This window comes from Vulpes lagopus, chromosome 18 (assembly GCF_018345385.1).
Source record: "Vulpes lagopus strain Blue_001 chromosome 18, ASM1834538v1, whole genome shotgun sequence".
Taxonomy (NCBI): Eukaryota; Metazoa; Chordata; class Mammalia; order Carnivora; family Canidae; genus Vulpes; species Vulpes lagopus.
Window position 1 is genome coordinate 26147216 of NC_054841.1, and position 26523 is coordinate 26173738.

General features: G+C 42.6%; 1 protein-coding gene across 2 annotated transcripts in view; it reads right to left on the reverse strand.

Moving 5' to 3' along the window:
• Window positions 1-916: 916 nt before the first annotated feature.
• KIF3B (kinesin family member 3B) overlaps window positions 917-26523 on the reverse strand; it is a 45038-nt gene continuing 19431 nt past the window's right edge. For both annotated transcript variants that reach the window (XM_041733197.1, XM_041733196.1), the window contains exons 2-9: window positions 19877-21344; window positions 15751-15852; window positions 15206-15328; window positions 14980-15098; window positions 8482-8595; window positions 7775-7880; window positions 5200-5378; window positions 917-4309 (exon numbers count right to left, since the gene is read on the reverse strand). In XM_041733197.1, the coding sequence (XP_041589131.1) occupies window positions 4213-4309; window positions 5200-5378; window positions 7775-7880; window positions 8482-8595; window positions 14980-15098; window positions 15206-15328; window positions 15751-15852; window positions 19877-21280 (2244 nt within the window). In that variant the 5' untranslated portion in view covers window positions 21281-21344 and the 3' untranslated portion in view covers window positions 917-4212. The remainder of the gene's footprint in view (window positions 4310-5199; window positions 5379-7774; window positions 7881-8481; window positions 8596-14979; window positions 15099-15205; window positions 15329-15750; window positions 15853-19876; window positions 21345-26523) is intronic.

A 26523-nucleotide genomic window follows, 5' to 3' on the forward strand; every position in this document is an offset into this window, starting at 1 on the left:
CCAAGACAATATTGCTCACATCTCTATACCCAGTGCCCAGAACAGTGTGGCATATAGTAGGAACTTAACATATATTTGTTAAATGGTTAGCAGCTTTTCTGTAAAGGCCTAGGATTTTCTAAACATGATATGCCCAGGGGCAGCTTCTAGTTTCTTGGGATACAAACTATTCATAGTGTCTTCTGAACACAGGGCCATGTTACAATAACCACATTTTTTTTTAATAACCACATTTTTAAATGACTGCTATAGTCCACAAACTTGTGGGCTGTTTCTTTAAATGCATTGCTAATCTTCACGATGGCCCTGCAAAATGGGGATTACTACATCATTTTATAAGCAAAGACACCAAAGTTCAGAGTGGTAAATTAAATTCCTCACAGTCACCTAGCTAGAAGGCAAACACAATCAGAACTCAAACCCAGCTCAGAGGCTAGAGTCTGTGCCCCTTTTTCTCAAATCTCCAGGAGTATTGTCCAATAGGCCAAAGCATATGAGAGATCACAAGAACAACCTGTGGCCCATTTCTGGTATTTCTTTTTTTACCTGATGGTAAATAGCATAAAATATTTTTTCGTTAAAAAAAAAAAGGGACACATCTTAAAGTATAATATGGAATGAACTTAAAGAAATTTTGAACCCAAAACACAAAAGTTCAAAAAAATGCCACTGCCGGCTGCCCAGGCCTATCTCAGGAACCCCCACAGAAACACATGAAAAGCCTTTGTCACCCTTCATTTTATGTCCCTTTACCTTATTGCTATTTTTTTTAATGCCAGCATCCCAACTCAGTCTTCATTTTCCACTCCCACCCTCCTTTCACTAGAAAAATTTAAATGTTTAAAGAAAGTGGCACATGTCAGCCACTGGCATGTCATTTTCAAAAGTGTTAGTCATTTATGAGGACACCTTTTTGTAGGTACAATAAATCTGATTGATTTTTATTACACATCTTAGTTTAGAATCACTTTTACATTCCTAGACAAAGAGATGATACAAATAAATATCAACTGTAAAACTTAGAGCCCCAAGTATTGGCATATTCTTTGTCTAAAAGTAGCCAAAGAGAAGGTCAAGCTCAATAGTAACTCCAAAGAGCCATAAAGCCCACTGCCTCCTGCCTGCCCCAGGATCACTCCTTTCATAAATAACCTCAAAAGCATTTCATTCAAAATAACAAGGGCGGGGAGAAGGTGGCAGATTTCCAAACAGTACCAGACAAAACCATGCGCAGTAGACAACAGCCAGGCCCACTGTCCTTATCCAGTTCCCTCTGAGCATTTTGATTATGGCTTTTAGAGTGTATATTAATAGCCCCATTTTCATCCACGGATGGTGTTGAGATGGCCCAAGGTGTTGTTTGCAATGAGCCTCGACTGTAAGTGGGAAATGTGAGGCAGAACTGATACCCCATGTTAACAGGGAATCAACACTTCTCAAAAACTTGGCAACAATTCTACATCCAGTGAGGGAGGACTTACAAGAGTCAGACAGGAAAAGCAGAGAGTGGCCTAGGCCTGAACTGCAGAACTCTCTGACGCCCTTGGTCATGGAGGTGTGGGTGGTACAATTCAAGCAGCATGCAGGCATTCAATGGGGAACAATCCAACATTAGGTCAGAGTCTTAAGAAAGTGCTTCATGCCTAGGATTTGTGGCCTTGGGGTCTGAATCCAGGGATCTGGGAGACAGGTGACTTTAGAATATGAAGCCAGATACATACATTCTTATTGATCAGAGCAAAAAGGGGCTCGATGAAGGTTGCACACACAGTCTCAAACTCCTTCTCCCAGGTGATCTTCTTAGAGCCTGTTCAGACTTGTTTCCAGACTTTGCTGGCTGCTCCTGCGTGAAGACCCTCAGATGGCTTGGAACATTCTAGCGTGACTACAGACATGAAAACCAGGTCGATCCTCTACACATTTGGCTCAATTCAGAGCCCAAAGCAGCAGCTTTCTGGTAGCAGTAAGCCATACTCCTGTCTGCTCTACTCAAATATTTATCGGATCCATTTTGAGAGAAGAAAAGCACCAGAGACTGCTTGGGGACGGACAGCTCCACCTCCTCACAGCTGTTTATCTGCTCTCACGGACTGCTGGACGAACACAGCTGTGTATAAGGCAAGCCTGTTTTAATAACCCTGCCTGCCCACTTGGCATTCTCTTTCTGCCCTTAGAAAAGTTCCACGGTCACTCAACCACCCTTGCTCAGAATAGCCACCTTGAGACATCGGTATTAAGGTATGGTGTTATCTGCAGTGTTCAGTTCTGATTTGCTAGATGAATATTTTCAGCCTATGGAATTCAGACTAGCTTTGAGGGAATGTGGTGCAAGAGGCAGGTGTAACTGGCAGATAATCATTTCAGACTATCCACCTCATCATTTGGTTCCTGTTCAAGCAGGTAAGTTCTTAATAAATAAGAAGCAGGGTTTGATCCCAAGAAAGATGAGGGAAGGCTCCATTATGCTCTGGGAATTGCTGAAAAGGGCTCTGGGTTTCAGAAAGAATGGTAACTAAAAAGGAGATAAGCTGCCAGACGCCAGATCTCCATTTGTAGAATGCTAAGACATTGCACTTGGTACCCCCTCTTTCCCATGGGTTCTGATCCAGAAATGTGCCCTGGGAACTCAGCAGCGGAGTTAAACTATAACTCAAGGCCCAACTGAGTCGCCACCTTCCTGAGGCACCGTGCCAGCAAGGTGCGCCAGTATGGCAGACCTAGGGACTCGTACTGTCCCCTCAGGCTTGGCTCATGGACTCAGACACTCACATGGGAGCACTTCTAGCCTGGATCAGTCATTCAGTGGGCCTTTAATACAGACAAAGGCAAAACTGCACGTTAGTGTATTTCTAACACTGGGCAAGTCCTTGGTCTCTCTCTTCCAGACACACACGGACACTCAAAAAACACAGGCACCATTGTGCTTGCACACCCACACACTTATGAGTTTCTCTAGGGGAGGAAAAGTGAGCAACATTCACCTAACGACCAACATAAAATGAAGCTCTGAATTTCAATAATACAAAGAACTAAAACTTATGAACCAAACTAGTGTATGTAAATGGGAATTCCTAACTCTCTCCTCTGAGCTTGTTCAATGGTGCGGCCACTTCTGGCCACCATGTTTGGCTCTGCCCACAGGGAGCCACAGATCTAACCTCAGGTGAGTGCTCTGCTGAAGGCAGACAGGACTCCTTCGCTCTCATTCATTATATCTTCCTCTCCCACCGCCCCCAAGTCCCACGTCTCTGTCTCTGCACTGCCTAATCACCCTCATGCAAACAGGGAACAAAATGGGGAATTCAAAAGTGCCACTGTATGTCTCATTCCCCTGACTCTTGTCCCATCAAAGAAAGCAGAGCCAGTCTCTTTTCTCATAAAACAGGCCCACAACTAAGCATGCTCTGGGGGCAGAGGATGGGCCTAGGCAGGGACACTCAGAGGATGTCTGCAAGGGAAAAGATGGTGACAAATGAAGAGTAAAGTGACACAGTGTATGGACATGGCATCAGCTTACAGATTTACGGCTTTATGGTCATGGTTTTAAGGTTTTAAAGAAGCTATTTCCCTGAACTCTCTAAGGAGGCAAAGGGAATGTTGTTTCTATTGCTTCCAACATTCTTGGAAAACATTTCTTTATTCAGCAGATCCCAAAGGCCAATCAAGCCTCTCGGGGGCTTGGATCCAAATGAGAATTCTCATTCTACCGACAGGAACAAGCACCTATTCAATTCTAGGGCTTTTACTTTTCAACTTCACTGTCATTTTATCCTGAGGCTCCGAAGAGTGGGTCCTGCTCAGGTGACTCCTGATTCTGCCCCGTTGTTCAACAAGAAAGGAGCCTGGCACAAAGAACAGGCTAGAAAAGGAGAGTGGAGAGGGAGGGAGGGCGAGGGAAGGAAGAAGAGGAGGCAAGGGAGAAGGGAAGCAAGGTCACTGGTCATTCTCTTGCTTTCCACTTCGACTAGCACACTTTACCTTACCCATGCATTTCTGAGATGCTAATTAAAGGACATTTCCCAGAGTCGCAGCGTGCCAGATTAGGACAGCACGCTTCAACCAGAGTATGGTGGTTAATCTGCAAAGAGGCCATAGCTTCTCCCCAGGGGCACGGTTCTGAGTTTGGGCTTGAAGTCCTCTCTGCAGGTTTTTGCTTGTCTCTTCTCTCAGAAGGCAAATGCTATTTACACCCTGGGAGAGGAGGAACTGGCTTTACTTTGGAACCAGCCCTCGAGACTGTGGATAAAGCTGAGATGCAGGGGTTCCTGAGGAAGAGGAGGAGGATCCCGACTTCCTTCCGCTTTTAGGCCTGCAAGAGTCAAGCACATGTTTACATGTCATGTCCCATCTCTGTTGCTGACACAGATCATGTTCCTTTCTCAACAAGTACCCTTAGTCTTTCCTCAGTGGCCTGAAAGCCAGTATACTTTCAACTGTAAAACCACCAGACTGGCATAGCCTGATCCTCTGTGCATGGCTAACACAACCTGCCAACCCAGGCATGACACCTCAGGGAAGGAACCTGCTTCTCAGCCACTGTTCTTCCATTTAAATCAGATCTTGACTATCTTCTCTGACTTGGTAAAAAATACTGTTTGCATTCCATTTTTGGTTGTCACCTATTTGTTGTCCTTAAGTTTCTAATCCAAAGTTTAATAAGGCAGAGTTTCTAATTTAGCACCACATTAAGTACTTGATAATTTAACGGGTTATTTAAATGAGGTAAATTCAGCACTAAGGCGCGGAGCCTGGGCTGTGGATTTAGACACACGTAGGTTTGAACCCTGGCTCTGTACTTACTTCCTTAAACTTGGCTACTTTGTAAAATTCTGACTTAGTTTTCCAATCTATAAAATGGGATTACTGGTAATATTTACAAGTTTGTGTAGACATCATTAAGAGAATTTTTTTTAAAGCATTTAGAATTGCCTAGTACCTGGTAGGGACCAAAGAGCTGTCCTTTATTTCACCAGAACATACACTCCTCATGATAGGACCCGGGGCACATCAAGCATTCCAGTGTTCATTAGATTTGACATGATGCCCAAGCCATAAATATTTGTGGAATATATGAATACACATAGGAGTAACATGGCAATACTTTCTGGTGTGTTCCGTAAAGTGTTGACAAACCTTTACCTTTATTTGTCCTTGTTCAAGCATGTTCTGTATAGCCATAGGTCATCAAAAGCCACTCACCTGGCCTTGGATTTCTTATTTGTAGTGCTTTCAAAGGATGATGCGTCCACCTGTATCTCATCTTCATCCTGCAGAGCCGCATCCAGTGCAGCCTGAACTTTGGGAGCAATGGCAGGGCCCTCGTAGTCTCTGGTGGTCCGGCTGGGCATGTCCAGCTCTAACAGCACGATGTTTTCTGCCTGCAGAAGCACAGCCATAACCAGCCAGGCTGGCCTCCGATCAGACAGAGAGAACAAGCAGTCCTGACCCCCTCCAAAAAACAGAATTGCACATTTCTTGCTACTCAGAGCCTACCAAGAGCCTGTAGTGACAAGGTTTTATAACTTTTTCCTGGTGAGGATACAGATGTTTTTATCTTTTCTCTTGGCTTTCTTCTATTTCCTTTTTTAAAAAAGTGGTTTTTTGTGTTGGTTTTTTTTTTAAAACAATGAACATATATTATACCCTAAGGGGAATAAGCAGGGGAAAATAATAAGTAGAACCCACTTACTGCAGTCAATGTGAAAACACAAAAAGATATAAATAAGAAGATATTAATCACTGACCATTTCACCACCTACAGCAGTTCTCATGAACCTTCTGGTGGCCAAGGGAAGGAGGCAGGTAGGGAGTACATATGTGGAAGGCATGTGGCAGTGTGTGTCTTGTAACCATATTTTATAAATCATACTGGGCCCTGCCTCATAACTGGCCTTGTGGCTGGATTTCTTCACTTGATAGCCTGTGGTGGGCCTTTCCCTGGCTCCTACATACTGAGATGAGTAAGTAGAGGGAAGAACAGCCATGGTACACATCTCCTCCTTCAGCAATTCCCACCCAGTCAAGTCCAGAGGGGGCAGAAGGGTCATTGCAGGGAGAAGGTGGAGAGATGGAGTGGCTCCATCAATCAATTTTATATATTGAGATGCTGCCTAAAATTTTTCTTTTCTTTTTTTTTTTTTTTTTTTTTAAAGATTTTATTTATTTATTCATGATAGTCACAGAGAGAGAGAGAGAGAGGCAGAGGGAGAAACAGGCTCCATGCACCGGGAGCCCGACGTGGGATTCGATCCCGGGTCTCCAGGATCGCGCCCCGGGCCAAAGGCAGGCGCCAAACCGCTGCACCACCCAGGGATCCCTGCCTAAAATTTTTCTTAATGGAGCGGGTTCACTGCTACAAACTTCTGAGAGCCATTGCTTTAAATTCTACCTTTGGATCAGGTTAGCCCCCTGGAAATCCCCACATTTTGATTTGTAGGCTTTGAAATCACGTTTTTGTTTTGAGACATGAAATAATGGGCAAGAGATGCACCCTCTGAAACTTCAAGGAAAATGCTTCTGAGGACCCTGATACATTATTCACCTTCCACTACAGAAAGCGCCCCCTAATGTGATTTTTTTTTTGCTTTGTTTCCTTTATTTTAAATAACCCAGCACCAGGAAGAATAGCACCTGAGGGACTAATTAATCCCAATCTGCTCTCCTTTGGTGGCCAAGGAAGACTCAAAAACACATTAAATGTTTCACATGAGAATCTATCCTCAAAAAAAAAAAAAAAAAAAAAAACCCCAAACCCACAGATTCCCCACTAATATAAAATACAGATGAGGCGCCTGAGTGGCTCATTCAGTTGACTGTCTGCCTTCAGCTCAGGTCATGATCTCAGGGTCCTGGGATTGAGTCCCGAGTTGGGGTCCCTGTTCAGCAGGAAGTCGGCTTCTTCCTCTCACTCTGTCCGTGCCTCTCCACTCGTGCACATACACTCTCTCTCTCTCAAATAAATACATAAAATCTTTAACAAAAATAAATAAAATAAAATACAGATAAGCAAAAAGAAGGCAATTTAAACTGAGTGCACTTCCATTAACCAGAGATAATCAGTTCACATTTTGATATATTTTGCAGCAGCTTTTTAAATTTTGTATGTAAATGTCTAGTACCGATTGTTTTATAACTTAACAATATATTGTGTCTCCTGGTTCATCCACTTACCAGCTACCTACTAAGCCATAGGACCTGCTACACAGAGGAGGTAGGAAGGTTCAATTAGAGAAGCAATAAAGTGCTGAGTACATGCCTAGCATACAGCAAGTACTTATGAGTAGAAACTTGCACAGTATTATTAGTGTAAAATATGTTTGGGTCAGTAGTCCTCAATTACATCACTTTAAATAACAACCTGACTGACCCACATTCCGTTAAATGGAAGTAGCCAAAGTTCTTTAACTTATCTCCACCTCCTGTCATTACATGACTACATTCCCTCCAGCCTTCACACAGAGCCATTTTCAGGATTCATGTTGATGTTTACTAGCCATTATCGACAGTATATTTGTACCCTCCTCTTTCCTAGTCCTAATTTTCTAAATCTCATTCTATTTTACCTTCTTTTTCATAATTATTTGTTCTTTTTGTTACTTAGTATATTTATTTCTTATTTTGTTATAATTGTTATGTTAATATAAATGTCCTCAGGAACCTCTAGAAAGAGTCAAGATACGAATTCTGTAACTCTGCAGAATGGTGCCTGAGGGTTTATATAAATCTAAACTCCTTGAAAAGAGATAGGAGAGAAACACAAGGATGATCTTCTCACCCTATATCGGGCCTCTGGACGAATCATCATGGACATTCTTGCGTGTTGGCTCAATGGTCTCTTATACCCCACAGCTGAGACTGGCCGCTTCATCATCTGCTGATTCCTGGAAATGGACTGCAGTGGTTAAAGCCCTGGCTGGAGTGTGTTCCATAGTCCCAGGACCGTCCTGTGGAACCATCTGTCAGAAGACACTGAGCCTATTTAAACAGAACCTAAACCTAGTAACTCCCTGGACTGAGGGCTGCCATGCAAATGGGTAAAGAACTGCTTATATTTTCTGTATGAGTCACATTCTTATTCAATGTGAACATCATGCATCTCTTAAACTGGAAGGGATCAGAGTCCTCATCCAGTTCTTAGACGGCAGGCGCAAAGCTGAGCTGTTAATGTTCCCACCCCCACATCCTTGGCCGACCTTCTCCCGTTATTCCAGCAAGACCCAGACACAGACTGGAAATGCTCCTCCACGCTGTTTCAGATTGCCATACGATATGACACCCGTCTGGGTACTGCCCCTCCTTTGGCCTAGCATGCTTCATTTGACGGCTGAGTAGGCAAAAATGCAGGAACTTGGGAAAGGTTGTGAATTCACTGTGATAGTCTCCCAATACCTAATAATACCATCCTACCATACCCCTTGGGCTAAGTCCAGCTTATCAACATTTTCCCCCCTCATCCCCACCTTAAAATCAATGGTGACTTACTCCAGTCTGGTTATAGGATGTAATTTCCAATGATCTTCCTCTTCATCAAAGAAGGATCTATTCATAATTTTACTTTTTTCTTCCAAAGGGATGAAGTTTTCTATAATAAGATGCCTGTAAGAGCACACATACATGAGTGGACACAGGTGGAGAAAGAACAGAAGTGGAGTACTGGCTATCCTAGGCATGGGAGTCATTAGATGAGAGTCAAGCCACTCAGCAAACACTCACAGGGCAGGCACTATGGGCCTACCATCAGACAGACAGCTAGGGTACAGACAGGAATGATACCTGGTCCCTGCCTGAGATAGAGAAGTCAGCCCTCTTAGATACAACAGGTGCAGATGGTGGGCTGCTCTAGAACTCTAGGGAGGTCACTTCTGCCCAAGGAGGAGCAGCTTGAGGAGGTGAAGAGACTGAAGACAAGTGGCCAGGCTCACGCTGTACCAGAGTGAACATGTGCTAACAGAAGTGTCTTCTAGGGGCCCACTGGTACTGCCAATCCAGCATATGAACTTCCAAAATACTGAAAATGGATTAGAAATTAAACGGCCTTCTTCTGATGCCATGGATTGTTGCCCAAGCTAGAAAACTTCCCACTCTCATCACCAGGATAAAGAGCAAGACTGAGTGGATTTCAGTCCCTCAGACCACTGAGAGTAAAGATCACTCTTGAGAAGAGTCTCAGCCTGAGAAGTGTTGGGGAACATAGCAAACAGTGAAACTGGAACCCACTGGGTTGTGTCTCTCCATAGTGATGACTGTCCCCTGCCACATCTCTGCCTTCATACTCTCAAAACCTCAGGACAGAACCATACCAAAGGGGTGTTAACGTGGGAAAGATACACAACACACACCACAGAGGTGTAGGGTACTGACCGTGAGAAAGAGGCTGACTCACTGTTTATTCAAAAGATATAAATAAGAGATATAACAATGAAATGAAAAAGGCTTCCCTGGGGAAAAATATTTCAGAGAGATGGAATTTTCTATTTATTTTATTTGAAACATTTAAGAAATTATTTTTTATGACATATATTTGTTTTTTCCTGATTTTATAAGTCCTATCTATACAGTAGGAAATGTGAAAAATACATCTACATATAATTTCACTAACCAGAGGTAGCTATTATTAATATTTTGACATATTTTGTTCTGATGTTTTTCTAGGTGCACATACCTAGAAAGAGGACACATTTAATTGTAAGAGCTCTTTCCAAATTTAAAACTTGGTCATTAAAGAATTCCTCTGAAAAGTTCTTTCTTTCTTTCTTTCTTTCTTTCTTTCTTTCTTTCTTTCTTTCTTTCTTTCTTCTTTCTTTCAAATATTTTTATTTATTCATGAGAGACACACAGAAAGAGAGTGAGAGGCAGAGACACAGGCAGAGGGAGAAGCAGGCTCCATGCAGGGAGCCCGACGTGGGACTCGATCCCAGGTCTCCAGGATCACGCCCTGGGCCAAAGGCAGGTGCTAAGCTGCTGAGCCACCCAGGGATCCCTGAAAAGCTCTTTAAAGAAAAATTCCAGCTAGGGGCACCTGTCATACAACTCTTGATCTCGGGATTGTGAGTTCAAGCCCCACATGGGTATACAAAATCATTTAAAAAAGAAAAGAAAAATCTCAGTTGTGGAAGGACTGATGGAGAAAAACAGTATTTTGCCACCCCTAATGAAAGAATCATTCCAGACAAATTGTTGTTGGTTGAAACCATTAACCCAGCGGTTCTTAAGCCAGGCTGCATGTTAATATCATTTGCAAACTTAAAAAAATATCTTGTCCAGACCTCATGAGAGACCACTGGTTCTCTTTCTTTTTTTTTTTTAATTTTTATTTATTTATGATAGTCACACACAGAGAGAGAGAGAGGCAGAGACACAGGCAGAGGGAGAAGCAGGCTCCATGCACCGGGAGCCCGATGTGGGATTCGATCCCGGGTCTCCAGGATCGCGCCCTGGGCCAAAGGCAGGCGCTAAACCGCTGCGCCACCCAGGGATCCCGAGACCACTGGTTCTCAAAGTGTGTTCACAGAACCAACAGGAGCAACAACTGGAACCTGATAGAAATGCAAATTCTCAGGCTCCATACCAGATGTACTGAATCAGACTCTCTGGTTATGGCATCCCACAATATATATTTAACAGGCCCTTCAGTTGATTTGGTACCTGCTAAAGTTTAAGGGTCACTGCCCTAGACAAATTAAGTCAGAATCTTCAGGGTGAGGTCTTTTTAAAACACCTCATATAATTTCAGTATGCAACGAAGGTTGAGAACCAGTGCTTCAGTGCTTGCTTTCATTTAAAATCCAGACTGAGGGCAACCTGGGTGGCTCAGCAGTTTAGTGCTGCCTTCAGCCCAGGGCCTGATCTTGGAGACCTCGGATCAAGTCCCACATCAGGCTCCCTGCATGGAGCCTGCTTCTCCCTCTGCCTGCGTCTCTGCCTCTCTCTGTCTCTCTCTCTCTCTCTCTCTCTCTCTCTGTCTCTCATGAATAAATAAATAAAATAGTAAAAAAAAAAAAATTCAGGCTCAGATATTTCTATAGTCTGACCTGTCTTTTCAATAAGCCAACTGTGAAAAAAGTTTTAAAAAGAAAAGGGATTTAAAAAATAATAATAATAAAATAAAAAGAAAAGGGATTGCTTCAGATTAAAATAAGCTGAAGAGAAATAATAACCAAATGCAATATGTGGTCTTTATATAGATATTAATATGAAAAAACCCATAAAATCTGAATATGCGCAAGGCATGGGAGCACACTAAGAAACCAATGTTAGTTTTGTTAGGTGGAAAGATATCACTGTGTATACAAAAATCAATTGTATTTCTATACACTAGCAGTAAACATTCTGAAGATAAAATTAAGAAAAACAATTCCAGGGATCCCTGGGTGGCGCAGCGGTTTGGCGCCTGCCTTTGGCCCAGGATGCGATCCTGGAGACCCGGGATCGAATCCCACATCGGGCTCCCAGTGCATGGAGCCTGCTTCTCCCTCTGCCTATGTCTCTGCCTCTCTCTCTCTCTCTCTCTCTCTCTCTCTCTGTGACTATCATAAAAAAAAAAAGAAAAACAATTCCAGGGATCCCTGGGTGGCTCAGCGGTTTAGCGCCGCCTTCAGCCCAGGGCTTGATCCTGGAGACCCGGGATCAAGTCCCACATCGGGCTCTCTGCATGGAGCCTGCTTCTCCCTCTGTGTCTCTGTGTCTCTGCCTCTCTCTCTCTCTCTCTCTCTCTGTCATGAATAAATAAATAATATCTATTTTTTTAAATAATATTTTTTAAAAAAGAAAAACAATTCCATATACAATAGCAAAAAAAAAATTATTAGCTATATATTTAACAAAGGAAGTTTACGACTTATCCACTGAAAACTAAAAACATTCTTAACAGAAATTAAAGAAGATCTAAATAAATAAGACACCCCATATTCATGGAGCAAAACACTTAACTGTTAGGATAGTACTCTCTAAATGGATCTATAGATTCAATGTAGTTCCTATCAATATCCCAGCTGGCTTTTTCACAGAAATTGACAAGCCAATCTTAAAATGTGTACAGAAATGCAAGAAATCCTAAATAGTCAAAAACAGTCTTGAAAAAGAACTGTTGGAGGACTCATACCAAAGTTGGAGGACTCATACCTCCTCATTTCAAACTTACTACACAGCTATAGTAATCAAGACAGTGCAGTATTGGCATAAAGACAAACAAATAGATCAGTGGAACAATATTGAAAATTCAGAAATAAACCCTTCCATTTATGATCAACTGATTCTCAATAAGGGTGCAAAGACACGGCAGCCTGGGTGGCTCAGTGGTTTAGCGCCACCTTCGGCCCAGGGCGTAATCCTGGAGACCCGGGATAGAGTCCCATGTCGGGCTCCCTGCATGGAGCCTGCTTCTCCCTCTGCCTGTGTCTCTACCTCTCTGTTTCTCTGTTTCTCATGAATAAATAAATAAAATCTTAAAAAAAAAAAAAAAGAAGGGTGCAAAGACAATGAGAGAAGACCCTTTCAACAAATAGTGCTGGGACAACTGGATATCCACATGCAAAAAAATGCACTTGGAACCCTACTTTACACTATATACAAAACTTAACTCAAAATGGATCATAGACCTAAATGTAAGACCTAAAACTTTAAGACTCTAAGATGACCTAAGAGAATTGAAAACATAAGTCCTTAATAAAACTTGTACACAAATGTTCACAGCAGTTATTATTCATAATAGCTAAAAACAAACAACCCAAAGCTCCACCAACTGATGAATGGGTACATAAAACGTGGTACATTCATACAATACAATATTATTCAACCATAAAAAATAATGAAATATTGATATGTGCTACAATATGTATGATCCTTGAAAACACTATACTAAGTGAAAGAAGCCAGCCACAAATAGCCACACTATTCCATTATAAATTGATATGTAATATCCAGAATAGGAAAATTTAGATACAATACCAATAAAATATATAGATAAGTTGGACTATATCAGAATTAAAATCTTTTGTGCTGCAAACAAAATACCATAAAGTGAAAAGACAACCCATAGAATGCAAGAAAATATCTACAAATCATATATCTGATAAGGGACTTGTCTCCAGAATATAGGAAGAACTCTTACAGCTCAATAACAAAAAGACCCAATAAATTACCCAACTTTAAAATGGGCAAAGGATTTAAACAGACACTTCTCCAAAGAAGATATGCAAATGGACAAAGAGCACATGAAAAGATATTCCACATCATTAGTCATTAGAGAAATGTAAATCAAAACCTCAATGAGATACTATTTCACACCAATTAGGATAGCTATAATAAAAAGGATAGACAGTAACAAGTGTCAACAGGATGTGGGAAAATTGGTGGTGAAAATGGAAAATGAAAAAAAAATTTAAAAAAAAAAGAAAAATGAAAAAAGAAAAGAAAATGGAAAATGATGCAGCCATTCTGGAAAACCATTTGGCAGTTCCTCCAAATGTTAAACACAGAGTTACCATATGACTTAAGCAATTCCACTCCTAGGGATATATCCCAGAAAAATGAAAACATGTTCATATAAAAATTTGTACATGAATGTTCACAGCATTATTCATAATAGCCAAAAACTGAAAACAACTCAAATGTCCATAAACTGATAAACAAACAAAATGTGTGATATATCCATACAATCCAATATCATTCAGCCATAAAAAAGAATGAAGTCCTGACATGCTACAACATGAATGATCCTTGAAAGCATCATGTTAAGTGAAAGAAACCAGTCATAGAAGGCCACTGATTATAAGATTCCATTTATATGAAATGTTCAGAATATATAAATTTACAGAGACAGAAAGTAGATTAGTAGGTACTTAGGGCTGGAGGGGGGCAAGTAATAAGGAATGACTGCTAACTGGTATAGGATTTCCTTGGAGGGGGAGGGGGACACAAAAAACGTTTTAAAATCAGATTGTGGTGATGATTTTACAATCCTGTAAATATGCATTTTTTAAAATGATTTGTATTCTTTCTTTTATTCTTTATTTATTTATTGGGGGGGGGGCGTTGAGGGGAGGGGCAGAGGGAGAGAGAATCTTAAGCAGGCTTCATGCCTAGCACAGAGCCCAACGCGGGGCTTGAACTCACAATCCTGAGATTATGACCTGAGCCGAAATCAAGAGTTGGATGATTAACTGAGCCACCCAGGCGGTCCCCTGACTTGTACACTAATTTAAATAGGTGAATCAGGGCAGCCCTAGTGGCTCAGCAGTTTAAAGCCGCCTTTAGCCCAGGGCCTGATCCTGGAGACCTGGGATCGAGTCCCACATCAGGCTCCCTGCATGGAGCCTTCTTCTCCCTCTGCCTGTGTCTCTGCCTCTCTCTCTCTCTCATAAATAAATAAAATATTTTTTAAAATAGGTGAATCATACACTATGTGATTATACCTCAGTAAAGCATTTTTTTAAAACAGCATCATGATCATGTATGTAGGTATGCAGGAGTGAGAATAACAGGAAGTTACATGACGTTTTAGAATATTTCTATGAGAGATAAATGACAAAAGATTGTTTATAATGAATCTGGGTGGTGGGTGTTCATTATACCATTCAGAAAACTCTAGTTAAACCTCTTGTTACATGAGGTTTTAGAATATTTCTATGAGAGATAAATGACAAAAGATTGTTTATAATGAATCTGGGTGGTGGGTGTTCATTATACCATTCAGAAAACTCTAGTTAATAAAAGATTCCCCCTTCTCAACAGAGGCTGGAGCCTTTAAAAACTTCAAGCAGGTAAGGGTGGAAAGAAACTTAGAGATCATCTGGTGAAGTCATTCACCTAACAGATGGGATGCGGAGACAGAAAGTGACTCTCTCCAGAATAAACAGAAAACAGACAAGGCGGCAGAACATGAGTTGGGGAGAAGTAGGCAGGGGCCCTGTCTTCAAGACATGTTTCTTACTCAACAAACCTGCAAGTGGCTGGAGGTGCCACAAAGGGCCCAGAACTTACTTGAGTTTCAGCTCCCTTGTGAGCTCGTTCTGAGTCTGCTCCAGCTCTTGGCGCTCCTTGATGTGCTCCTCTTGGAGGTCATGGATCTCTGCCTTCACAGCCTGAAGCTTGGAGAAGAGCTGGGACCAAGGGGAGAGGTGGGTGAGGAGGGCAGCCCTCCCGACAACAGAGTTCTGCCCTTCCCCCAAGCCACAAGACACCTCTGCCTGGCCTCATTCCTTTATACCTTCTTGAGTTTTTTGGTCTTGATGTCCACCTCTTGCTGCAATGAGCTGTATGTCTCTTTAAGTTCCAAGGTCTCCTCATCTCTGCTTTCCATCTGTTGCTGGATTTCTCTTTCTCGACGTTTCTGAGTAACATCACAAAATTCATCAGCTTGCCTTGAGACAGTGTCTATATAAGAATACAGGGCTGGGTGCTCCAGATCAGTCTTTCACTAGGAAGGGGCTGAACACCTCGTTTTCATTCCCTCCGAAGAAACTAATACAAGAGGGGTCCCTGGAGGCCCAGTGGGTTGAGTATCTGCCTTTGACTCAGGTCATGATCTCAGGGTCCTATGACAGAGTCTCACATTGGGCGCCCTGCTCAGCAGGTAGCCTGCTTCTCCCTCTGCCTCTCCCCCTGCTCATGCTCTCTCTCGCTCACTCTCCCTCTCTCAAATAAATAAAATCTTTACAAAGAAAGAAAGCCTCGAATACAAGAGATACTTGCTCTGTAGCATTAGTGCACCTCATCCCAGCCCGTTCTCCTCAGGAGGGAATGAAGAGATACCTGCTCTGCGATTTCCTGCCGTTTCTGCTCCAGGATTTTCTGCTGTTCGTTTGTGTGATCTACTATATTTTTTCCTCCGACCAGTAGCTTACTCTCCATGGCCTGAGTGAGAAAAAAGTAGAATCCATCTCGTGAATGACCTCTCTCAGAACATATCTCCTCACGGGGCAGCCTGTAAAACATAAGGAGCTCAGGACTAAGCCAAAGGGGTGAACTCTGGGGGAAAACAGATTGTGCTCAGCAGTGTCTTTACCATCACTGGGGTGGGGCTGAGGTGGCTCCACTGGGGCTTTACCTTAGAAACACTGAAGATACAGCTTTTCCAGGCAGAGAGGAATTTCAGCTTTCTTTTCTTTCTTTTTTTTTTTTTTCAGCTTTCTTTTAAAATAATTTTTTTTTTCTTTTTGGTTTTGGTAAGTATCGACCCTACTTAAAACCTATGGAGTACCTCCTATGTGCTGGGTGCTAGAGATGCAACTGAATACAAATCACAAAGCTGAAGAGTCCACTGAGGGCCACAGACAAGTAAGCAGGTTCTTACCCTATGGAGTCAGACACCATCAGGAGGAAAAGACTAATATGGGAGAGGCATAGGGGAGGAAGAGAATCCAGGCTTTTGGAGGAAATTGAGAAAAGCTTCCCATCTCAAGCGTGCTGAAGTAAAAATAGGAATTAGCTAAGAGAAAAAAATGCAGGGGTGGCTCAGTTGGTTAGGCATTTGACTCACAATGTCAACTCAGGTCACAATCTCAGGGTCACAGGATTAAGTGCCATGCTGAGCTCCTCATTCAGCAAGGAGTCTACTTGAGATTCACTCTCTCCTTCTCCCTCTGCCCCTCCTCCTGCTCACACATGCCCTGTCTCTCTCTCTCAAATAAATAAAATCTTTAAAAAAAAAAAACATCATGTGTGAGAGGGTAGGGTAGGAAGTGGTGATGCATGAAGTTGGCAAAGCAATCAAGGGTCAATCTAAAAACATCAAAGCCCTGTTAAGAGAGACTGAAATTGATCCTGAGAACCATAGGGATCACAATGACTGTTCTTGGAGCATAGGGTACATGGTCAGATTTGTGTTTTAGAAACATTCTTCTCTCACCACAGGAAGAATAACTGGAAAAGGGCAGGCCAGGTGGAGGGAGACCAGCCAGGAGGCTGTTTTGAGGATCCAGGCCTAGGTTGGGGCAGTAATGGTGGGAGAGAGCGAAGTGTTTGGGTGCAAGAGATCTAATCCAATGGCACAGGATTCAGAGGCCTTGGGACTGACCGGGCTATAAGGGGGAGCAAGGGACAACTAGCAGGGATAATTCCTAGGGGGTCTGGCTTGACTGAGAAAAGGCAGGCAGGAACAGGTTCTGGGTGGCTGTGGCCATCTCTGGAAATGTCCAATAGGCAGAGACTATTTAGGCTAGAAAGTTAGGAGACAGCTCTGAACTGGCTCAACAGATGGGACACCTTGAGCATTTAGATGATGACAAAAGCCATTGGAAGGATTTGCACCTGAAAAACACAAAATCAAGGGGTGTCGAGGTGGCTTTGTTGGTTAAGCACCTGCCTTCAGCTCAGGTCGTGATCCCAGGGTCCTGGGATACAGTCCCACATGGGGCTCCCTGCTCATCAGGGAGTCTGTTCCTCCCACTGCCCTTCACCTCTCTTGTGCACTCTCTCTCTCTCTCTCTCACTTACTCTCTCAAATAAATAAATAAAATCTTAAAAAAGAAAAACACAGAATCCAAAAACTCCATAACCTTGCTTTTAAGAAACTTTAAAAATTAACAGTATCCCTGCTGCCATCTTTCAGCGAACCCTTGGGTCTCTTGGGTCTGTTTCCTCTTCTTTCAAAATGATGTGGTTGGACTGGATTACTAACTGCCCTCACCCCCCCCACACACACACACACACTCCTTCCAGCTCTAAAATACTTTTGTCCTATGATTTTACAGCATCCAGAGATTTCGAGAAACAGAAGTAATATCATTCTCCCATAAACAAAATGTCTTAAGAGATTCAGTAACCTTGAGGTAATACTGAGTCCTGCCCCACTTGGCCTCCAAGAGTTGCCCAAATAACCCAGTTTGTTTAGAGAGTTTGGGTATTCCTGGGCTTGAATAACAGACATGATCCTAAAAAGCAGCATGTGCATCCAACATGGGCATACCCATTACACTTCAAGAGCAGAAATAAGGAGGGGAGGAAGTGGCGTCTGACATTAAGGAATCCCACAATAAGCCCCTCGCTGGAACAAAGTGACCTCCTAATTGTGTTGTATAGGACTTCATTTTCACATCAGGTCTTTAAAGCTCTGGAAAGGACTCCTGCCTCTGAAGTAATATAGAAACTGGCTCTGTGAAAGAGCTACTATGGAGTCACAGATAAAGGACAGCTTCATACAGTGGGGAAAGGGGAGGCAACAAAGAACTCACTGGTCATTTTTAAATTAATAAACAAGGATACATATGAGAGTTGAAATCAGAGTTCACATAAATTCACTAGGAAATAACCTAAAACCTCAGAGCCGTTCTGGTCTGGCAGACCAGTCATCCTCAGATTTCCAGGGCTAGCTCTGTCCTCTCCTCTGCCAGTAAAGCCCTGTATCAGCCCCGAGTCCAGACACCTGATAGAATAGCATACTGGCACCAGAAGGAAAACATACAGGAGTCTCCACGCTCTAGAATGTTAGTCAGCCACTGTCTCACAGGGGTTGGAAGTTGAGGGAGGGGGTTGACTATAAGGGAACATTTGGGGGGTGATGGAATTGTTCTGTACCTTGTATGGTTGGGGCACTGCATATTAGAATCACAATGAGGGATGCCTGGATGGCTCAGTCAGTTAAGCATCTGACTCTCGATCTCAACTCAGGTCTTGATCTCAGGGTGGTTAGTTCAAACAAACATGCACAAAACCCCAACATGAGATGCCATTTTATATACATCAGACATAGGAAAATTAAGGCACGGGCACCTGGGGGGCTCAGTCAGTCAAGTGTCTGCCTTCAGCTTGGGTCATGGGATTGAGTCCCACAGTGAGCTCCCTGCTCAGCGGGGAGCCTGCTTCTCCCTCTCTTCCCCACTTGTGCTCTCTGCTGCTGTCTCTGTCTCTCAAATAAATAAATAAAAAGAAAGAAAGAAAGAAAGAAAGAAAGAAAGAAAGAAAGGGAAAGAAAGAGAAGAAAGAAAGAAGGAAGAAAAAAGAAAGAAAGGAAAAAGAAAGAAAGAAGAAAGAGAAAGAAAGAAAGAAAGAAAGAAAGAAAGAAAGAAGAAAGAAAGAAAGAAAGAAAGAAAGAAAGAAAGAAAGAAAGAAAGAAAGAAAGAAAGAAAGAAAGAAAATTAAGGCGGATAGTCACAAGTGGTGGTTAAGGACAAGGAGCAATCAGAGTTCACACCGTGTAGAAGCTTCAATTCACATGGCCACCTCCAAAAACAACTTTTGATTATCTAATCAAATTGGGCTGCATGTACCCAAGGACCTAATGGCACCAGGTAAGAAATTCTTGCTCATATATATGTTATCTTGGAGCCAAGCACAAAAACACCCATAACAAAAAAATGGAAATAACCCACTATGAGGAGAATGGAATACCACACACTTCTCAGAGCAGTAATAATGAATGAGTCACAGCGACAAGCATCAATATGGACAAATCTCATTACATAAAGTTGATCAAGCAAACCGCAGCAGTGAGATTCCATTTATAAAGAAGTACAAAATGATGTGAAATGAAAACTATCTTTTTCTAGAGACATAGACATATATGAAAAAACTATAAAGAAAAGTCAGGAAACAATAAGCACCAAATCCAAAACAAGGGCTACCCTGTGGGGGAGGGGGGCACAAAGAGCTTATTAAGATATGGATTACATCCTACTTCTCACACTGGCTGGGGGACCCATGGGCGTCGGTGTTGTTGCTGCTTTTTACACCTTGCCTGTAGGTAAACATTATTCCTCCTACAGGTTCAGTATAAACTTGAAGAAATGATTTTTATGTCAACTTGACAAATGTTTACTGGACACTGGACCCCATGGAGCTGTTGGGAATGTAATATTTGAAAGGAACATCATCCCTCATGCCATTTTTTTGGATAAAACAGAAAGCACCAAAAGAAAGGGCCTGGGGAAGGGTGTGGTACCTTGATTTTGGCACCCAGCATCTCAGCAGCATCCTTCTCCCGCCGCAGGTCCTCCATCTTCTTCTCCTTCTCCTTCAGCAGCCTCATCTTCTCCTCTGCAACCAAGCTGTGGTCCTCTACAATGGCCCGCTTCTCAATCTCCAGTTTTTCTTGCTGTTCCCGCCAGTAATCATCCTTATCATCCCCTTCCTCCTCACCCTCTTCTCCCTCCTCCTCCTCCTCCTCCCCGCCCCCACCACTGCCACCACCTTCCCTCCGCTTCTCTCGCCTCTTCCTCCTGCCAATGGACCGTTTTTCCAGCTGGGCCTTGAGCCGAGCAATCTCTTCCTGGAATTCTCGAAGGAGGGCATCTTTTGGGTCCTCATTGACCCTTGGCTTGTTCTTAATGTTTTTGGCACGGTTGGCATATCTCAGAGTGGTCAGAGTCTCTTCTACATTGTACGAGGCAGGTCCCACGTTGGCTACCATCACAGTTTTAGCATTGCCACCAAGAGAATCTTGGAGGAGCCTGGTCAGCTTTGAGTCCCGATAAGGAATGTGAGTGCTTTTGCCATCCACCAGGGCAGAGATGACATTACCTAAGGCTGAGAGGGACAGATTGATCTTGGTCGCTTCCTTGAGTCTCTCTCCTTGTGCACCAGTCTTGGCTTGCCGTTCGCTGCCAGCGAGATCCACAAGGTTCAATTTCCCTACACGGATATGATTTTCTCCATCAAGGCCCACCTCACTGCACTCAATGGTGATCACAAAAATTGCATGAGAGCGTGAGCTGTGCTCGTTCATGTTGGTAGCACCAACCGAGCGGTTCTGGTTCCCCACGTTCATCACATGCTCTATTTCCTTCACACTCTTGGTGACAAAGGAGGACAGGTCTTTCACATACACTCCAGTGTCAGGCCTCTCTTTGAGCTCAAGCCTTTTGGTCTGATCCTTTGAGAGCAGATCTCGGATCTCTTCCTGGTAGATCTCTAAGTAAGAAGCCCTGACAAGGTACTGTTGATTCTGGGATCGAGAGATATGGGTGAAGATGTGGTCAAATGAGTTAGGGATGACTCCTCTTTTCTCAGGGTCACCACGGACTCCTTCCATCGTGTAGGTTTTCCCAGTCCCAGTTTGTCCATAGGCAAAAATCGTCCCATTGAAACCCTGCAGGACAGAGTCCACAAGTGGTCGGAACGTCTCATCATAGAGTTCAAACTGCTTGGCATTCCAGTCATACACTGCATCAAAGGTGAAGGTCTTGGGCATTTCATGGGCCACTCCTTTGGGGTTCTTCACTGACACCTGCCCCAGCTTCACATCCACATCTACCACCTTATCATATGAAGCAGCCTTTTCCTTGCCATTCATGGGCCGACAGCGAACCACCACCCTGACTGACTCCGAGCTTTTTAACTTTGACATGATGAACTCTGACCAGGTCAACCTTGAGGGCTAGGAATCCAAAATGTCTCAGGATGCTAAGGTCCTAGAAAAAAAGCAAAAGTAAGTAAGAACAGTACAGTTGTTACTGAGGACTGTCACCTTCATCTTGCTAACCTTCTGACAGGTACATTTACTGTAATACACACTGTATTTTTTCACAGGATCTTAATGAGCTTCAGTGGGAAAAGTAAAAACTTTAGTCCACCAGTAGTGTGAACGAGCTTGTCCTCCCTTTGACTGATACTTTATCTTAGATTCCAGGTTGCAGCAGCTAGAAATCTTGTAAAAGCCTGGATAGCCTTATGTCCTGTTGAACTACTACAACCTCTTCAGAGAGCAATGTGGAATTATCTAGCAATACCTTTTGTTTTTTTTTTTTTTTTTTTTTTTTTTTTTTTTTTTTTTTTAGCAATACCTTTTGATGTAGCATTTGTATTTCTAAGAATTTATCCAACAGATAGGATACTCGTTGTGGCATCATTTGTGGTAGCAACAGACTGTGGACCACCCCAATTCCCATCAAGAGGGGCTTGACTGAATAAATTAAATATATATGTAAAAACACATGCATAGTGGAATCTTGTGCATTTACTGAAAAGAATGTGCTTGCTAGTCTAATTGTAACCCTCAGGGCACCTGGGTGGCTCAGTCAGCGAAGCATCTGCCTTAGGCTCAGGTCATGATCCCAGGGTTCTGGGATTGAGCCCCGAGTCTGGCTCTCTGCTTTGCAAGGAGCCTGCTTCTCCCTCTGCCTCTGCCTGCCACTCCCTCTGCTTGTACTCACACGCTTGCGTGCTCTCTGAAATCTTTTAAAAAATAAAAATAAATAAATGTAACCCTATATTAAGATATACTGCTACATGAAAAAAGTAGATGAGGAACAGGGTGTATAGTACTGTTAACATTGTGCGTGGGGCAGCCCCGGTGGCGCAGCGGTTTAGCGCCGCCTGCAGCCCAGAGTGTGATCCTGGAGACCCGGAATCGAGTCCCGCATCGGATTCCCTGTATGAAGCCTGCTTCTCCCTCTGCCTGTGTCTCTGCCTCTCTCTCTCTGTGTCTCTATGAATAAATAAATAAAATCTTAAAAAAAAAAAAAAAGCTGGTGAAGCCAAAGCTCAGAATTAAAAAAAAAAACAAAAAACATGGTGCGTAAGCTGGGGAATATATGCATATATGTTTATGTTTGATATGCAAAACAATATTATTAGAAGTATGCATATAAAAGTGGTACCAGTGGCAGTCTCAGCAGGGAAACTGTGGGCCTAGAGGATTCTCAGGTCAAGAGAGAGAAAATGTCACTGTACACTCATTTGTACTGTCTGGATTTCCTATCTTGTGCCAACAAGACTCTTCCATTCTAAAATCATAAACTATGGCTTGTGCAAAATGTATGCAAATAATTGAGGATGTGGTGTAATACATTACACAGAAAGCACCTATGCAACCAACAAATTGAATACAACTTGGATTCAAATAAGAAATAGGTGTTAGGGACGCCTGGGTGGCTCAGTGGTTGAGCATCTGACTTTGACTTAGGGCATGATCCTAGAGTCCCCAGATCGAGTCCCATGTCAGGTTGCCTGCATGGAGCCCGCTTCTCCCTCTGCCTGTGTCTCTGCCTCCTCTCTCTGTGTCTCATGAATAAATAAAATCTTTAAAAAAAAGAAAGAAAGAAAGAAAATAGGTGTTCGGGATCCCTGGGTGGCGCAGCAGTTTGGCGCCTGCCTTTGGCCCAGGGCGCGATCCTGGAGAACCCGGATCGAATCCCACGTCGGGCTCCCGGTGCATGGAGCCTGCTTCTCCCTCTGCCTGTGTCTCTGCCTGTCTCTCTCTCTCTCTGTGACTATCATAAATAAAATTAAAAAAAAAAAAATAGGTGTTCTTTTTTTTTTTTTTTTTAAGTAGAGGCGCCTGCGTGGCTGTTGGTCTTAAGCAACTGACTCTTGATTTCAGCTCAGGTAGTAATCTCAGGGTTGTGAGATCAAGCCTCATGTGGGGCTCTCTGTGCTAAGCACGGAGTCTGCTGGAGAATCTCTCTCCTCTCCTTCTGTCCTCCCCCACCCCTAAAATAAACAAATAAATCTTTAAAAGAAAAAAAATTTTTAAGTAAAAACAAAAATGACAACTTCATTTGGTGCTGGAAAACTCAGGGAGCAGAAGAAAGGATGATTAAATGGGTCCTTTGGGAAGGGGTAGCAAGCAAGCAGATCAGAGTGAAGAAGAGGTACATATGAGGACCCCAAATTCCTAAAACCCTTAGTGTGGGGCATTCTTTGTTTTTTAACAGATAATTTGCCTGCTTCTCAATTCAGTGACCTCTTTAGCGACAAATCCCTCTCCTTCATGTGTTCTCTAGCCACTCAGGTCCCTGTCCACGAGGCAAGCATTATTAGATTTTTAATCTTCCTGAGCTAGTTCACGCATAGCAAGCAAATACGTACTAATACATACTTACCCCTTCCTTTTTAACACAAGCATAGAATGTTATACTCAGTAATAACACAGTGTCCTGCATATTGCTTTTCCTCACTAGACAACATATCTTGGAATTTGTTTCCTCAATAAATATATAGCTACCTTATTCTTTGACAGCAGCAAAATATTCCATTGCATGGAAGTGTCATAATTTAACCACAATCTTAGCACTTAAGCTGTTTCTGATATTTTACTGTGAAAAAAACTAGGTCCACATCCTTTCACGTGTGGGAAAATATACCTATAAGATAAATTTCTAAATGTACAACTGCTGGTTCACAGGATAGATGCATTTGTAATTTAATTTTATTTTATTTTATTATTTTATTTTATTTTATTTTATTTTATTTTATTTTATTTTATTTTATTTTATTTTATTTTATTTTATTTTATTTTATTTTATTTTATTTTATTTTATTTTATTTTATTTTATTTTATTTTATTTTTTATGATAGTCACAGAGAGAGAGAGAGAGAGGCAGAGACACAGGCAGAGGGAGAAGCAGGCTCCATGCACCGGGAGCCCGACGTGGGATTCGATCCCGGGTCTCCAGGATCACGCCCTGGGCCAAAGGCAGGTGCCAAACCACTGTGCCACCCAGGGATCCCGCATTTGTAATTTTAATAAACACTCAGGACAGTGCTAACAATTTCTATTTCTTTCTTTCTTTCTTTCTTTCTTTCTTTCTTTCTTTATAACAATTTCTTTTTAGTTGTGAGGGTGACCTATTCCCTGCCAACAAAGGAATGGGAGAATGAGAGGCAGTGACAGGCCAGTCTATGGCTTTTGTGCTGTAGGTTAATAAAAATAGTCAATATATTCCCCCATTAAGCTTTTATTAAAAATCCTGCTGCTGCTAAGCACATGGACACATGAGAAGTTACTTTCTATACTTCTCTAGTTGTTATAGGTAATAAAATAATGTCTAGAATAAAGAGCCAGGGCAGCCCCGGTGGCGCAGGGGTTTGGCGCCGCCTGCAGCCTAGGGTGTGATCCTGGAGACCTGGGATCGAATCCCACGTCGGGCTCCCGGTGCATGGAGCCTGCTTCTCCCTCTGCCTCTGCCTGTGTCTATGCCTCTCTCTGTGTGCTTCTCCCTCTGCCTCTGCCTGTGTCTATGCCTCTCTCTGTGTGTCTATGAATAAAAATCTTAAAAAAAAAAAAAAAAGACCCATCTTTTAAAAAAAAGAAAAAAGAATAAAGAGCTAGAAGACCTCTAACCCTCCTGGAACCCATTTTCTGTAAAATTGGTAAAACAGGGATAATTCTCCTTCCTTATGGATGATTGTGAGACTCAGAGGTACTTACAAAGGTAGAAATACTTTATGAACTAATATAAAGCTGGATTAAAATGAACTGATACAGATTCATCCAAAACCCTCGCCAAAGGGTTATTCCAGAGATTATTGGTGAGTCCTTTTATTCTCTTGTTCAGTTTGTAGTTGTCATCCTAAAAAAAATCGATTAAACTGAGACCCAAATACCTAATCAGTGTTCAATTAGAAGTGAAGCTCAAGCCATTTAAGGATAACCATGTAAAAGAGAGTCCCTCATTCCTCACCTTCAACATGCTATTACAATTTTAACTAATGATAAGAAAGAACGAGATGTTAGAATGGCCAGTCTGTGTACTGTGTCTCCCTTTCTCTTCTGGGGCAATGGCCCCCAGGCTACTACTGCAGTCGATCCCTTGCCTATCTCTACCTCCATGTCAGCAGAGACCTGCAAAAGCTGTCCAGGTGCCAGGCTCAAACCCCAGCCCCCTGAGCCTCCTGTGGAGAGGCCTCTGCTGTTGCGCATGGGATGGTTTACACAAAGTCCTAGACCCAGTGTAAGAAATGTAAGGGGTGGGAATGAGAGGATGCTTGGCTGGCTCAGCTGGTAGAGTCTGCAACTCTTGATCTCAGGGTCATGAATTTGAGCCCCACTTTGGGTGGAGATTACTTAAATAAATAAAACTTAAAAGAAAAAGAAAGAAAGAAATGTGAGGGGGTTAAGTGGAGAATGTGTCAGTGGAGAGACCAATTTTTCTGCATCGCACACCCCTGAAGAGGTAGTTTTTACCTATCAAAACAATGAGGCCCCAAGCTTGTTTAAAAAAAAAAAAAAACCTGCAGCAGGGTGACCTTGACATTCAGCTGCTTGTGTTAGGGCACCGTATGTTTTTTGAGCTCTCCAAAACGATAAAAAACAAAGGAATGATAATGACCTACAATCATGTTTAAAATGTTTTAAAAAGAAAGAATTCCCAAAGCCTGCGTCCCCTTAATTAAATCTCAACTCAGAACACAGAACACCATTTCTTTTCAGAGCTCACTGAGCTCCACTGCACTAGTCATGTATTATTGACGTAGTGCTTCAGGAAGATGGGCTAATTTAATTTCCTGCCACCAGGGCTTAAAAACTTGCTCTGGGTCCTCCTCAAAGGAGAGGGTTTTCTTGGAAGGATGCCCTGACACTCTTTCTTTACTTTATTACCTTCCTTACTCTCCTTCTAGCAGGTCTAATTACAGTGATAAATCTTTAAAGGAACTCACAGTATTGCCAGGAAAAAAGCAACCACAGGTCAGCAGCTCGTCACCTTCATCCTGAATACCTTTTCTGTTAGAACCTGTCATTCCAACAACCACTGTTTGGCCACTACACATGAAAAACCGAGTTTCTCCCCAACTTCACCTCTTTTGTCCACTGAGGAAGTCAGTTACACATTTCTCATGGCAATGACACTCTTCCAGATCATTCTCCAG